Genomic DNA, 16,924 nt, shown 5'->3' with positions numbered 1-16,924 from the left:
TTAAGATCAATTCTATTTATTTACCGAATGGTTAAATTTATATTTATATTAAAAAATTATAGTTATAAACAATATCGATAAAACGAAGCACATATTATATAGTCTGCAAAAATGAATTAAGAATATGTTTATGTTTTGCATATCTTAACGTTTATGCTTTTATACTTTTTTGATCATATTCATATTTTATTCTTCATATTTTAACTTACTTAATTGAAAGTAAAAAAGATACTTTTGTACAGTTAACTGTATGCAAGTAGTTTGTATGAATTATGCATGCACACATATACATAAATATTTATATATATATATATATATATATATATAGCAAATGTATTCTGAGTGGATAATAGATATTAATTTGCAAATATGAACAAACAACACTTTTTGTTGCACCAATTTATTAAATAATAATTTTCACAAACGTTTCGAGACTAGGTTTGTTTCATCATCAGTGTGTTATAATTTAAAATTTAAAATATGGAAACCTAAATTAGCGGATAACACATAATGCTAATTTAGGTTTCCATATTTTAAATTTTAAATTATAACACACTGATGATGAAACAAACCTAGTCTCGAAACGTTTGTGAAAATTATTATTTAATAAATTTGTGCAACAAAAAGTGTTTTGTTCATATTTCCAAATTAATATATATATATATATATATATATATATATATATATATATACATGTATGTATGTATGTATGTATTTAATTAGGAAAGTGGTTTAAGGGACGTTTTAAAAATATGACAGAAAAAGGTGATTTCGAAGCTTTCAAAAAGACAATTCGATGCTTAGTCAAAAATTTGTCAAAAATAAAAATAAATAATATTTCAGTTTCAGTAATGCTAAAAATATTTAAATAGAAAAAAAATCGAAAAAATGTTTATGATATTACACAGTATATTATACACTTCATATTAACATATATACTTTATTGATAATGATATTATTTATATATTTTTAGGAGCTGCTCAGTTAACGCTAAAAGGTTTTGCTCAAGCCAGCGAAGATGAGGTATGCATATTTATATGAAATAATTGATACAATCTTAAATTTTTCGAAGAATTTGATTATTTTGTTCTGATATTTAACTTCCCAAACATAAGCATGTTTTTGCGAGAAAATCCGATTTGCTAGATGTTTTAAATCATTCTGAAGTATGTGAGCCGATTTTTGGCCTTTCGTCGACGTTTTCTTAATAACGGCTGGACCGATTTCATAAATTGAATCCAATTGGGTTAACTCGATAAGCACTAGCCGTCCATGCTGTTTTTTTTATAAACTATAAAGTTAGCACAAAGGTGTAAAATGTTTCGTATACGTTTTAGCTCACAATTCTGAATCCATTTTAAAAATTCAAAATTCGTTTAAGAGATATTGGTTAGGAATTGTGCTGATTAGGTTTTGGTAAAGATCGGCTGGGCCATTTCTTTGTAATTGTTGAAAGAACTTTTTTTTTTGTCAATTTTTATGAAACTGTTTATAATTATAGAGGTCATCATAAGGTCTTAAAGAACATAGACATTAAAATATTACGGCCCTACGATAAATTTAATTAAAGTTTGGATTAATCGCTGCGCTTTTAGAAAATGCTACGTTTTAGAAAAAATTTTTGGTACGGGAAGTTCCAGCAATTTGCCTTTAGGCACGATGCCATGCGCCCCACTAGTTTTCGATTTTTTGCGATTACTATAACTTGCCCTACGGGAAGTTAAAAAATTTACAAAATTGAATAATCCGCAGTACTTTCTCACATTATGATGCCCTATAGCAACTCAATACATTTAAAATCACTGATGAATTAATATATTGATTTCTCATTGATCAAGTCAAATATTTTATTTATTCGTGCAACATCCCTTAAAACAAAATACCACTTACAACTAATTTTGTTATGAAATCTAAAAATATTTAAAAAATATAATACAATAATTCATGTAAAATGCACTTTAATTAATATTAGCAAAGGTAGAGATTTATTTAATCTTCAATTGTCTAGGACTGAGCGGTTCACGGTAATGATGATTTTTTAATTATCGATGATAAGTATTTAATAATAGGGTAGGGCGGGGCTAGTTGAGCAAATTTTTACTTAAACGGATGTAGCTCCTCAATGAAAAGTCTCAATAAATTGCTATACGGCTTATTCGATTTGTTGTTTATCGCATAACAAAATTGTTAATACTTGTTTTTGGTAATAAGTAAAATTTAAAAGCTACAGCTGTTTGAATGCAAAAAGTCAAGTATGCTCAATGTACCCCATAGGTGGGGCAAGTTGAGCACTAAGAAAGTATAATGAAATTATAGGTTCAATGTCGATTAGTGATGAAATAAAATAAGTTTTTAATAACCAGTTCTATATTTATAGTCTTTATTGACAGAGGAAACAAAACTTATAGTAATTTGCTTTGAATAATTAACGATTAATTAACTTAGGAATTATTTGACCATTATATTCAGTATTTTTGTTCAAAATCATTATTTCTTTATATCATTACTCATAGACTTAGCTTAAATCTTAAAAATAATAATTAATTTCTGGAAGTTAATGGTAATTGTCTTAGTGACAGAACAAGTTTAGCAACTATGCTCAACTAGCCCCAACTCGGAATTTCAAAATAAAAGTGAGTTTATAAAAAAACCGTGATAATTATACCCAGAATCTCTGTGCATATTAAAAGTACTATAATTATATGGAAGAATAAAATTTACCTGGTTAAAAATAAATAACATTTGACTAAACTAGACGAAAACTCGAGATGAATGACTTTTTTACTTTTTGGTCTCAAAATAAACAAAACGCCCGTGAGCCTCACTCATTTGTCCAGCGGCCACTAGCGATCGCGGGATGTTTATTTCTCCTAAACCTCTATCTTTACGCCATATAATGCCTAAACGGACGGTGAATAGTTCTCGAGATATTTCGATTGCTCAACTTGCCCCTATGCTCAACTAGCCCCGCCCTACCCTACTCGAGAAAATAAAAATACTTTGAATAAATTTGCGCATATAGGTCAATGTTTTCTTCTGAAGATAAGTAAAACTTTTAAAATGATTATTTTTTGTCAAAAAGCAAGACCGTTATTATTATGCTGAACAATTTTCATGTTCCACTTTTCATTGTAAACCTGTCATATGGTTAATGCCTTCCTTTTCTTTGACAAGTTATCCAGATTTAATTTCCGTGTTACAAGTTTTTTCGCTTTTGTCTGCAGTCCATCCAATTTCTTGTAGATGCATCGTAGACGACGTCACCAGATGCATTAAATCATATCTTTCAAGGTTTTGCTTTTCCGCGATTTTATTGCAAGTTACTTCCGTGTACCTCACCTTGGCTTTATCATAAGACCTGATGTTAATTTTTTTCTTTTACTTCAAACTTGTTTTTCATAATACTTTTCTTCAACATCCATGTATTAGCTATCTGAAATGTTTTAGGAAGGGAGAGGAAAGTTTGTCCGTAAACTTGCATTAGAGGTCATTTTGACCCGTTAGGTTCAGTGCAATACCGCCGATAATCGATGAGTGCAGGGATAGGAGCATTCTCATATATAAGAAATTGATTAAAATAAATTGCAGTTTGTGATTTTATATGTCTGAAATATAAGAAATTTGATGTCAAAATTATGAAACATAATATTAAAAAGGTATATATTAAAAATATTTAAAAGTTACGTTACCTTTTTTATTATAACTTAATCTTTAGTATCACAATGTTTATCTCTGATCGCTTAAGAAAATTTTATCTGATTTTTATTTAATTCGTGCAAAAATATTTTCTTGTTATATGAGTAAAAACCCCAGAAAGTGAATTGCAATATTGAAAATTTCAGAACAAAGGCTACTCTGACCCCAAATCGGAAGTAGTTCATACTTAATTATATTAAACAATTAATAACAAGTGGTGCATGGCATTGTGCTTAAGGCAAAACTGCTGGTTATTGTAACACATTTGAAGAATAAAAATAATTAATAATGAATAAAAAATATTAATAATTGTTTTAAATGTTTTTAAATATATTATTTAAATTACTGTAACCATTCAGTATTTTATAGACAAAATATAAGACCTTATAAATTTGACGAAAGAATAATATAAACTGAATTGCACAAAAATCGCGATCTCGACATATATAACTGTACAATCAATATTAATGTATAGTCAAAATTTCAAACTAACTATAAAATAATTTACTATCATAAAACAGCGAAAATATTTATTGGTAGGATCATTGTAACAACTGACAAAATTTTTCATATATTCAATTTTCCGAAATAGTAGTTTATGTATTCATCAAAAAATCCGATTCGCTAATTGTATGTTTTCTCGACGTTTCAAGTCATTCTGAATCGAATGCGACAAGTATGTATGTGTGCATGCGTGCGTGTGTGGTGTATGTGATGTATGTGAAGAGATTTTTTGCCGTAAATCGACGTTTTCTCAGAAGCGGCTGGACCAATTTCAAAAATTTAAATGTATCTCGATGAGGACTAGCGTTTAACAACATTGCGCGACGATCAGCCAAGCCGTTTCTTTGTAAATAGCAGAAAAGTGAATTTTTTTGACCATGTTTTAGCCCGGAATTTTGAATCGATTTTGAAAATTCAAAAATCGTTCAAAAATTCATCCAAGTTTGAGAAAATACTATAGTCAAAATTTGTGTCAAAAGTTGCTTTTGTGATGTGAAGTCACATACCTTGGAAAAAATGGATGTATGTGTGTGTGTGTGTGTGTGTGTGTGCGTGTGTGTATGTGTGTTCGGATACCGAAATTTTTGTCGACGATTTCGGGAACACGAATGATGCGATTTGAATAATTCAAAAAACATTCGATGCGTATTGATAAGGAGACGTGCTGATTAGTTTTTGGCGAAGGCAGGTCTAGCCGTTCCTAAGATATGGGACAAAATGTGCCAAAAACGGCAACTCAGTTTTTAAGAGAAAGGAGCGTCCGATTTGAATGATTAAAAAACATTTTACTTGTATTAACAAGATGAAGAACTGATCAAATTTTCATGAAGGCAGGTCTAGCGGTTTCGGAGATCTAGTAAAAAAAGTTAAAAAAGTGCCATCTGGCGGTCAAAAATGATTATTAGGCATATGCACATCAAATTATCAGATATGTATTTTATAGAGATTTTAACAATAAGTGTACATTTTGTTTACATTCATAGGGGTTCCAAACCAATGCTACCCGTTAGACGGCGGCTCGGCGCTTACGCGCTTCTATATTTCGTCTCTATGCAGTTAAAGCAGTACGATTGCTTTGAAAAAAAGTTCAGAATTTCCAAAATATTTAAAATACACTTTTCTTCAAAAAGTCTTTTTTTTTTCAAAAAAAGTAAATTTTTGTCAAAAATTTGTAGTTCTCAAAAAACTAATTTTTTAGAGTAAATGTTTTTCAAAAATGTTAATCTTTAAAAAAAAAAAAAATTTGGTACGGAAAGTTTCAGCTATTTGCCTTAAGGCACGATGCCATGCGCCCCACTAGTTTGAATATTGCTCGTATATCAAAACATGAATCGCTCTTTTGACGGCTCGTCAGGTCACTCGTAAGTTCATTTTTCCTGTAAAATGTTTTGAAAAGACGCATAGTTTTCAATACATTTACCATTCGTCTTGTTTCGTGTTGCCTCATTGTTAAATATGTGAAAAATGTCCAGGAAGAGGTCTCGCAGCGCTATATATCTTGTATTCATTGTATATTTTTACATATTGAAGATAATTAAACATCCGATTGTTCTTTGCACTTCGTTCAGATTTCTACGCTTTCTATTTTTTATCACAATTTTTATGAAGCATAACAACTTATCTCAGCGGTCAAAAATTTACATCATATACCATCAGTGTTCATATTTAAGTAATAAAAATTTCATCTCGTTTCAATTTGCCAATTTAATTCTGAGATGTAATGAAAGATGCATATTAGCGTTCTACTTGTTCAGCTTCATGCACAGACATATCACGGAAGAGATAAAGAATATAGCACGATGACAGCGAACACTTATTTTTTCAGTTCTCTATTAAAGCACAATTTATAATGCAGGTCAAATGCTTTTTAATACACAGAATAATATTTCAAGCAATGCCTACGCGAGTGATAAAGCTTAACTAGGTGCAAGTGGCGTTTTGTCTCGGGCCAAGTTACATAATATTCCCGATTTAATCAATAAAAACTAGTGGTGTATGGCATCGTGCCTTAAGGCAAATTGCTGGAACTTCCCGTACCGTTACGAAATGATCGAGAAAAATTATGTTTTCATATAGATTTTTATAAATATTGTAACATTGTCTAATATTTATAAGAATTATATAAACTGAATTGCAAAGTTGAAATTTTTTGATTAAAGTATATTAGAACAGAATTAAAATTAAAACCTGAATTATTTTCGATATACAAAAAAATTCCTTGAAAAACAAAATTGAAAAAAAAATTAGAAACAATTTTGTTTTCATCTAAAAGCAATTATTTTGTTGAAACAATCAGAAAGTTTCTTGGGTAATTCAAATCGAACTCTTAGTTCTCTCAAAAACTGCCATTTAGCTCTGTATCTTCGAAATGGCCGGTCCTGTCTTTGCTAAAAACTAATCACCTCTCCCCCAATCATTACAAATTGAATGTTTTTAGATCATTCAGATTGGATACTCCGTTCTCTCGAAAACTTGATTTGTATTTTCCGCATTTCTTGCTCTGTATCTCCGTAATGGCTGGACCTGCCTTTGTCAAAAGCTAATCAGCACATCTCCCTATCAATAGGAGTCGAATGTTTTTTGAACTATCCAAATCGGTTGATCCGTGCGCCCGAAAACATGGACGAAAAAATGCGGACATACAAAACACACACACACATTCATTCTATCTGAGGTATGCCAAAATGTTCAGAAACTTTCAACCCTACGGGAAGTTAATAAAGATTTAATTTTGGCAATTAAATTTGTTACGATCAAAATTTTAACTGTTTAATTCAAAAAACAGTTTTGGCTTCTCAATCAAAACTAATTAAGGCGATTTCCAATTACTATTATACACTCTATATGTCTTACTCGTCATACACACGTTATATTTCCATTATTCCAAACATTAATAAATTTTTATAATTTGATCAATTTTATATGCCTATAGATTTTTGAATGTTTAAGACCTTATACTCTATCATCTTACAAAGTTTCATCAAATTAATCGAAGAAATTACAAAAATTATTACAAAAAAACGGCTAGCCTCAATTAAAAAAAAAAATCAGCACGATTATCAACTGATATGTTTTGAACAGTTTTTGATTTTCAAGATTGGTTCAGAAGAACATGAGGACAAATTTTACACTTATCATCTATAATTACAGAGAAAACGCTCGGCACAATGTTCGGCAAAACTAAGTTCTTATCCAGGTCTTATCGAGTTTCATCAATTAGATTTTAACCCTTTCCACTCGCGAATTGCAAAATTTATATGTATTTTTTTTCCGGATTTTTGAAAACATATACATACTTTTTTCAAATTTGGATAAAGAAGGATTCTAACTATTTGAAACGTAAAACGAGAAAACATAAAATTAGCAAATTGGAATTTCTCGAAAAAAAAAGTTTTTTCGTTTCCTATACAAAATTATTAAATAAATGATAACGATGAGAACAATCTGTATGACTGTACAGCAAAGTATAAATATTGGTTTTGATACACAACGCTAAATTACTAAAAAATCATCAATGCATGCATGTATTTTTTATATTGGTATAAAGGTTATTTTGATTTGTCAACAATTTATAAAGTTACGTCTTTGTACAAAAGTTCAAATTTTTATAAAACTATCTAGAAGGACTTTCGAGTTCAGATCACCTTTCACATATAAAATTTTATACATGCAGCTTTTTATTGATATAAAGTATCTCCTAATTTTCATATAATTTTGCCAACTACATTACCGAAGTCCGAAAGTATTACCGAGATGTGTTTAAAATTAATTTTGTTTTAACATGCATTTTCCGGAATAAACTATATGGGAAATACAGTCAAAATTTACTGATGTTTTGTTTTTTTTATTTTATTCATTTATTTAATGATATAACCGAAGGAAAAAAAGGATTCCCAATAAATGCAAATTTCTTCTTTTTTCCTGGATTTTTTTCTGTTTTTAGAAGTAGTTAGAGTAAAATATTAGAGCCTATTTGATCATATTTGAAATATTTCAACTTTCTTCTTTCTTGTTCTCGAATGAACTACCTTGCAGTTCTTGCGAAATAGTACTATGTCATTTTGTCCAAAAGTAAAGAAAAATGAATAAACAATAAAAAATTCATCAAACACCAGGTAATTGCTATAAAATGCATTAAAATCGCTAGTACTGGTATAAGTACATAATGAATAAGTCTCAAAAAACACGATAGAACCACCTAGAAAACAAACTTTTGAAGGCACGATACACGTTTGTACCCATCACTCCTACATCACTGTGACAATGACGTTCAACATCTGACAGAGTTGTAATTATGGCTTTTTTCACGTTATACAGTCGCGGAAATGTTACTAAATCTAGCCAATTTTTCAATAAGGCCACTTTGTCATTTTGTACATATTTTTTTAAAGCTATTAAAATTTACTAAAATTGTAAATGAAACGCCATGATTAACTAAAGATGCGTTTTACTTAAAATCTTCTTTAGAAATCCATATTATCCGCTGTTACTACCACAACGCTATGACTAAAAACTGTAACATGGAATGTGTATTGAAATCTCAAATGCCATTTCCATTACTAATATATAATGTATCATTATGTTTATAACTGTAAAATAAAAGATTAAGATATATACAATAATTATATCTGTACCGCAAATTGCCGTCTTCAATTCATTATGTTTCGACGTTGTTTTACAACTTTTTGCTGTCATTTGTAATTATTCTAATTATTGAAACATTTGGAATAATGGCTTTGAAAATACGCATGGACAACGTACGTCATAACTTTAGGTGGAGACCGAACGTAAATATAAAAACAATCAGCAAAAAGTTTAAATTAATCTGTAATACATTAAACGATATAATTTTGTTGTTGTGAATGTCGTTGAGTTATGAAGGAAATACTGCTCTTTATTTCTTACCATTGTTTAAAACAATATAAGATATACCAAAAATTATTTTGATTTATTGTCTATTTACAAGGTGTGATTCACATCAACAAATACTTTTTTTTTTATAATTATACTTTATTTCTTAAACATCTACATTATAATTTACAAAATTTGTACATAAATGAATTATTCTTATTTTATTTCTTATTATATTCTTTCCGCTTCTCTCTTAAATTCCTTTCGATTAATGTTAATTCTTCAATTCCATTATATATATTATTTAGATATACCAGATAATAGCCATATTATGATATTGTTTTCTTCTTGTGATCTTTTCATAATGTCGAATTTTATTAATTTATGATCTTTCTCATTTAGATTAATTTTTAATAATTTCAGTCTATGCTTCATCCAATTCCATATCTTTTTATTTTCACCGCACTCTGTTAAGAACTGTATTGCATTTTCTTCTTTATTACATTTTGTACAATTAGCAGTATCAGTCAGTCTCATTTTAAACAGCTTCATTTTCATGGCTATACATTCATTGACTATCATATAGTTTGTGGTTTTCCAGTCAGAAGGAATATTTTTATTTCTTAAATTCTTCCAAATATTATTCCAGTTCAAATTCGGGTTTGCTCCATTATTCTTGGGGTATAATCATTAATTAGTTTTATATATATTGTTTTAGTTGTAATATTTTGTAGATTTCATTGATATTTTTCATTTATAATTACCCATTCATTTTTAATAGATTTCGGAAATTATTATTGGTCCGAAGTTCTAAAAATCCTGTGTTGATTTCCTTTGTTATGATCTGTTTTAGCATATTTTTAAAGAGTAATGCTTTACATTTTTCAGCAGTTGATATTAAATTTAGACCTCCTTGGTTTTCTTTCAATTTTAATTGGTTTCTATTAATTCTTATTCTATAGCCATTCCATATATAATAACCTATTATAGTTTCAATTTTTTGTGAAAATACTTTATGCATTGGTAATACTTGCGCTAAATACCATAATTTTGCTAAGGCAAATTGATTTATATGCCAGATTTTTTGAATTACATTTAGTCGTCTTGATAAATCTGTATTTAATGTCACTATTATGTTAATTATTAATTTATTCCAGTTCTCATTAATCATTTTCTCTGAAAATTTTATATAATCATTCCAAATATTTAATTTTTGGGGTTTCTGGTATGTTGCTTTCTGAATCCTTTTCCCACCTAGCGATAAAAATGTGGATTTATGTTCATTTATTTCTGCTCCTGAACTTTTACAATAAGATTTAATGATTTCTAAGGATTTTCTTTCTTCACTGTTTGATTTAACTATTAAAGTAACATCATCAGCATAAGCAAGTATCTTAATATTTTTAGTTATTATTTTTTGACCTTCTAATTTATTTTCCAATTCTTCAAGTAAAGGATCTAAACCAATAACAAATAGAATCATTGACAAAGGACATCCTGTCTGACGGATCTTTCAATTTTTATATAATCAGATATATTCCCATTTATTTGTAATCGTGAGGTTGCATTTTTATTAAGATTCATTATTACTTGGTTATTTTGTCAGGAATTGATATTTTTTTAGTACATTCAGGAAATAATCATGTGACATCATGTCAAAGGCTTTCTTAAAATCTATGTTTATCAAAGATGCTTTTTCATTATGTTTTGTATTATAGTATGCCACTAAGTTTCAAACAGTTATTAAATTATTAACAATATTCCTTTTGTCCATACAGCATGATTGCCCTGGTTTATAATATTTTGAACAGCCATTTTTATTCTATTCGAAATAATTTTTGAAAATAATTTCATATCACAGTTTAAAAGCGTAATTGGTCTATAATCTTCTGTATATTTTGGATCCTTTTTTTTCGAAATTAATATTATTATTTCTTCATTAAGTTTTTATTTATCTTTTCCGGTTCGTTTAAAAATTCGTTAAATATTTTAACTAAAAAGGGTGTTAAAATGTCTTCATATTTTTGATAAAATTCATACGGAATGCCATCTATTCCAGGTGTCCTATTTATGCTTTTTCATTATGTTTTGTATTATAGTATGCCACTAAGTTTCAAACAGTTATTAAATATTAACAATATTCCTTTTTGTCCATACAGCATGATTGCCCCTGGTTTATAAATTTGAACAGCCATTTTTATTCTATTCGAAATAATTTTTGAAAATAATTTCATATCACAGTTTAAAGCGTATTGGTCTATAATCTTCTGTATATTTTGGATCCTTTTTTTTCGAAATTAATATTATTATTTCTTCATTAAGTTTTTTATTTATCTTTTCCGGTTCGTTTAAAAATTCGTTAAATATTTTAACTAAAAAGGGTGTTAAAATGTCTTCATATTTTGATAAAATTCATACGGAATGCCATCTATTCCAGGTGTCCTATTTTTACTGCTTGTCTTAATCGCTTCCCTCACTTCTTCCTCCAAAATTTCTTTTCTTAGTTGTTCATTAGAAAGAATGCTTATGTTTTTATTATATTTCCTAAGTATGACATCTATTTCCTTATAATCTATCGGTTTTTCTTTGTAGAAATTTTTGTATGATCTTTCCATTTCTACAATTATTTCTTTTGAATTTTTAAACAAATATTTTCGTTATTAAATAACGATTTAATGAATTTGTTTTATCCATTGATTTTTTCCTTTGCAATTTGATATGTAGTAATATACGCTCTTCTTCTGTAATTGTTTGGGTCTTGTTGATCTTATTTTAATTCCTTCGTTACGAATATCATATAATTTCTTATTGTGGCTTTTGTTTCTTTAATTATTTCCTAAAACTAGGTGTAAATTGCATTTTGCTTTAAAGCAAATATTTTCCGTTGCGGGTCAATAACACGTAATCAAAACAACTTGAAATTGCAATTTGAAAATTGTCACAAAAGTGGTTTAAAATTCTAACACGACGGATTATCCTAAACTTTAATGATAATCCCAAACTTTAATTATTAAATCATTTTTCGTAGGCCTATAATATTGTACGATATTTACTTTGAGACCATAATCTCTATCATTATAAAAAGTTTCAGCAAAACAAATTTTTTAACAATTAAAAACATAGAAACGACACGGCTGATCTTGCCAAAATCTAATTTCCACGATCGACTGATGTCTTTCAAACGGTGTTAAATTCTCATAATCGGTTCAAAACTTTAAGAAAAACTTGGACAATTTTTTTTGGAGTTTTCTCGGAAAACTAGTCAAGGGAGCCATCGAATCGTTCCATCAAATGACTTTTAAATTTTGATTTTTGATATGGTTCGGCCGTTTTTGTAAGAAACGTCATCGAAAAGTCAAATTTTGACACACATACGATTCAGAATTACTTTCAGCAAAACATCGAAAAACATAAAATTGGCAAAGTCGGATTTTTGGGAAAAAATAAACGTCTCCTTCAAAAAACAGGTTTGTTCTTTGTTGTAGAATCATTTAGTACTATGTATTTTCGCCATATATATTTTTTTTTGCGATAACTGCTTAATTCTTAATATGATTTTAAGAAGAAAAAAATTAAGTATTAAACCTTAGCTGTGAAATTATTAACATCGGGGTTTTTCATATAATTTTCATGAATCTAAATTGTATTTGAATTGTTCATAGAGTTAAAATTAAAGCTTATAACTATGTCTAGGTGATGCAGTTCTTTACAGTGATCATAGTACAAAAAAAAAATCGTTAAAAAATCTTTATTAAAGATACATTGGACTTTATAATTAGTAGTATAAGTAATTAGATTTTTTAATTTAGTTATGAATTTGATACTATAGGCTGTTTTAGTGTATTTTTATATTTCTGATTCTACATGAGCACCGAATTTCTGATGAAATCTTAATCTTGATACATAAAGCATACAAATATCGTGAAATTTTTAGTAGAGTTGCATTTAATTTATTGTTTATATATCAGGACAAACACGTTAAAGCAATTGATCAATTTTGTGGCAATTGGCACCTGTATTGTGCATGCAAAAGTATTGCAGAATTTGTATTATCTATTTGATCAAAAATTTGTTTGAACAAATAACTGAAATATTGACAGAGCACACCTAAAAATTTAAAAACAATCGAAATAGAAGCTTTCTTTGACTTTGCATTGAAAGATGATTTACCGTTAGTATTGCGATCAGAAATTACAAAATACAAATATTTAAAAAGTCTCTAAACTAATATGTAAAACAACGTATACTTTTATTTGATTTGATCAATAGGTTGTAAACATAAATAACATTTTTTAATTTATTTGCAGTTGCTGTCTTTGAACAACACAAGGAAAGCTGAATTGGAGGTGATATTCTTTAACCGAGTGCCAAAGGTAAGATAATACTTATAATTTATATAAGAATAGATATACACTTATATTTATGGTAATGAATAATATAGATCTCTTTGTTTACGATATAAAATGTCTAAAATGATTCAAATAATTTGGATCGTCTTTAAAATATGCAATTTTTTTTAACTCGATTTCAGTAACTTTGTTTTAATAATTAAGGAAACGAAATTCAGCATTTATATAATTTAATATTATATTACACGATGTAGATCGGCATTTTTATTTTATATAAATGATAACCCAAAAATCACACAACACTTACCTTTCCTGTCTTGTGAATTATCTTACTCCACCTTATCTTTTTAATAGAATTTTTAATCAAGTAATAACGTTTATGTGGAGATATAAATTCCAAATATAAATAATATTATTATTACAAAATTTAAACTTTTTATTTTGAAAATTTTTATTACATTTCTTTCTGTAAATTATAATTTTTTAAAAACACTTTTCTGGCAGTGCGTAATACTAATAAAACTATGTTTTTAATACCTAAACTACCTAAACTTTTATTACCTAAAGCAACTAAAACCAATTGCTGATCAATTAGACTAAAACGATTTTTCCAATTTGAAAATTTGGTGCAAATATTTGCATAATTCTTTACCCAACTAATGAAAAAAGTCTATATATAAAATAGAAACATATGTCACAACCATATATACATATAACAACTGTTATTCAAAGATATGCTAAGAAGTGAATTTTTGTGCAAATAGCAAAATAAAATCAAACAACAAACTTATATAGAAAATAAATTATTAAAGATTTAACGCTACCAGTTCTTGCAACAACAAAATATCCTTGCAAACATTTTAAATTTATTAATACAACGTTTTTAAGAATATCATGAATACCATAAATGAATACCCATGTTTCGGCATTGACATGAAAGACGTAGATACAAGTCTGTTTTTGATATTTAATTACTAAGCAAATGCAATCATTATATTATTGAGTCATGAATAAAACTGCAAAATTTTGAAGATACAGGAATACCCCGTTTAACGCGGGGGATACGTTTCATCAAATTAGAGCGCAATGCAAAACAGCGCTAAACGAGGCTATCGTTACTGGAAATATTGGGGAAGACAGCTAGGAAATTGGTTCGGCATTAAATTTAAAAAGTATGTTATTTTTACTAAAAAACCAAACATTTATTCCTTAAAGCTCAAATTAATACCATTTTGCCTTTTTGTGACAAAAGCATCTATGTTTCACTTTTTTGCGTTGTTCTCTCAAAACTCATCATAAACGGATAGAGCATCTCTAACACCACGCCTTACTTTAGAGATCCTGTCAAAATTCGGATCATTTTCAATGAGTTGATCAATTATTTCAGTTATGGTAGACAAACTCTTTTTTATAAACACCATCGAAAGTTCTTTTTGCTTTTCCGCTGAAACACTGCTGTCAACATTTTTGTTTTCTTCTTGTTCAATTCATTCCTTGAGCTCATCATTAGAAAGTCTGCGCTGCTTCTTGAATTATTTCTTCAACATCTTTCTCATTTATCCCTTCAAAACCTGGGTTGAAATAAGAGCGCTAAATCAAAACAGCGCTAAATGATGCAAGGTTAAACGGGGTATTGCTGTATAATGCTTCCACTAAAGAATACACTAAAGAATACATTGTGGTTAATATGTTATTATTAGTTCCATTTACATTTTATTTAAATAGCCAGAAGACCTACTAACTTAAGTTAAGCACTAACACAGATCATTAACTACAGGGAAATTTCCTCAGTGGAGGAGACCTCTAAACGACATATTTAATGGATCACATAGGCTCATAGAAATTTGTCTATAGTGAATGAATTACAAAAAAACATTTTATTGTGGTTTATTCAAATTTCTTTATTCATTATTTTTAATTTGTAACAGGTGGGTTCGCAAACATTTATGGAACTCCTGCGTCGTCTGAGCATCCGTAATAGTTTCACTTTCCACAAAGACCGAGTGCAGCGCGTGGAAACTATTCGACTGGCAACTCCTGATCAGCAGGAACTCGCAGCTATTGTTGCAGGACTAGAAGCTCCTTCTGTTTATGTGAAACATGTCTGCTTCACAAACTTCACTAGGTAAATTATATGCCGCATCCATGCAGGGCCGTGCCTGGTCAGCGTGCAGTGCGTGCACCGCCTTTTGAGGCGGCCGTGGGGCTGCCAAATCAAAAAAAGAACAAATTCAAAAGCGGCAATAACAATTATCATAAACGGATAGAGCATCTCTAACACCACGCCTTACTTCAGAGATCCTGTCAAAATTCGGATCATTTTCAATGAATTGATCAATTATTTCAGTTATGGTAGACAAACTCTTTTTTATAAACACCATCGAAAGTTCTTTTTGCTTTTCCGCTGAAACACTGCTGTCAACATTTTTGTTTTCTTCTTGTTCAATTCATTCCTTGAGCTCATCATTAGAAAGTCTGCGCTGCTTCTTGAATTATTTCTTCAACATCTTTCTCATTTATCCCTTCAAAACCTGGGTTGAAATAAGAGCGCTAAATCAAAACAGCGCTAAATGATGCAAGGTTAAACGGGGTATTGCTGTATAATGCTTCCACTAAAGAATACACTAAAGAATACATTGTGGTTAATATGTTATTATTAGTTCCATTTACATTTTATTTAAATAGCCAGAAGACCTACTAACTTAAGTTAAGCACTAACACAGATCATTAACTACAGGGAAATTTCCTCAGTGGAGGAGACCTCTAAACGACATATTTAATGGATCACATAGGCTCATAGAAATTTGTCTATAGTGAATGAATTACAAAAAAACATTTTATTGTGGTTTATTCAAATTTCTTTATTCATTATTTTTAATTTGTAACAGGTGGGTTCGCAAACATTTATGGAACTCCTGCGTCGTCTGAGCATCCGTAATAGTTTCACTTTCCACAAAGACCGAGTGCAGCGCGTGGAAACTATTCGACTGGCAACTCCTGATCAGCAGGAACTCGCAGCTATTGTTGCAGGACTAGAAGCTCCTTCTGTTTATGTGAAACATGTCTGCTTCACAAACTTCACTAGGTAAATTATATGCCGCATCCATGCAGGGCCGTGCCTGGTCAGCGTGCAGTGCGTGCACCGCCTTTTGAGGCGGCCGTGGGGCTGCCAAATCAAAAAAAGAACAAATTCAAAAGCGGCAATAACAAAAAGTAGTCGTAATAAATAGCTCTCGCATTAAAATTCCACTGAATTAAAAGGCGGCCAAATTAAAAGACTGCTGGACTAAGAGGCGGCCAAATTCAAAGTCCGCTGAACTCATTCGCTGCCGTAAAGTCCGCTGTATTTATCTAAAAGCCAAAGTACCGTAGTAAAAATCAGCCAAAGCCGGCCGCATTGAATGCGGCTCTGTTTCCCAATAATTTATAAGTGTATAAACTTGGTGTAAGTGGCAACTTTGCCTTAAAGCAAGTTGCATGAACTATCCAACATGTGTAAATAATCGACTTATCAATAAAAAATA

The 16,924-nt window shown here is 29.5% G+C and overlaps 1 protein-coding gene across 1 annotated transcript in view; it reads left to right on the top strand.

Annotated features, from left to right (window-relative positions):
* LOC113377217 (heparan sulfate 2-O-sulfotransferase pipe) overlaps positions 1-16,924 on the top strand; it is a 65,123-nt gene that overhangs the window by 37,352 nt on the left and 10,847 nt on the right. The window contains exons 4-6 of the mRNA XM_026617452.1: positions 974-1,023; positions 13,359-13,424; positions 15,329-15,525. Of these exons, the coding sequence (XP_026473237.1) occupies positions 974-1,023; positions 13,359-13,424; positions 15,329-15,525 (313 nt within the window). The remainder of the gene's footprint in view (positions 1-973; positions 1,024-13,358; positions 13,425-15,328; positions 15,526-16,924) is intronic.

The sequence above is a fragment of the Ctenocephalides felis genome, unplaced genomic scaffold, assembly GCF_003426905.1.
Source record: "Ctenocephalides felis isolate EL2017-DRISC unplaced genomic scaffold, ASM342690v1 CF-g0.4_SCAFFOLD_01886, whole genome shotgun sequence".
NCBI lineage: Eukaryota > Metazoa > Arthropoda > Insecta > Siphonaptera > Pulicidae > Ctenocephalides > Ctenocephalides felis.
This window is presented reverse-complemented; position numbering and strand designations above follow the sequence as displayed.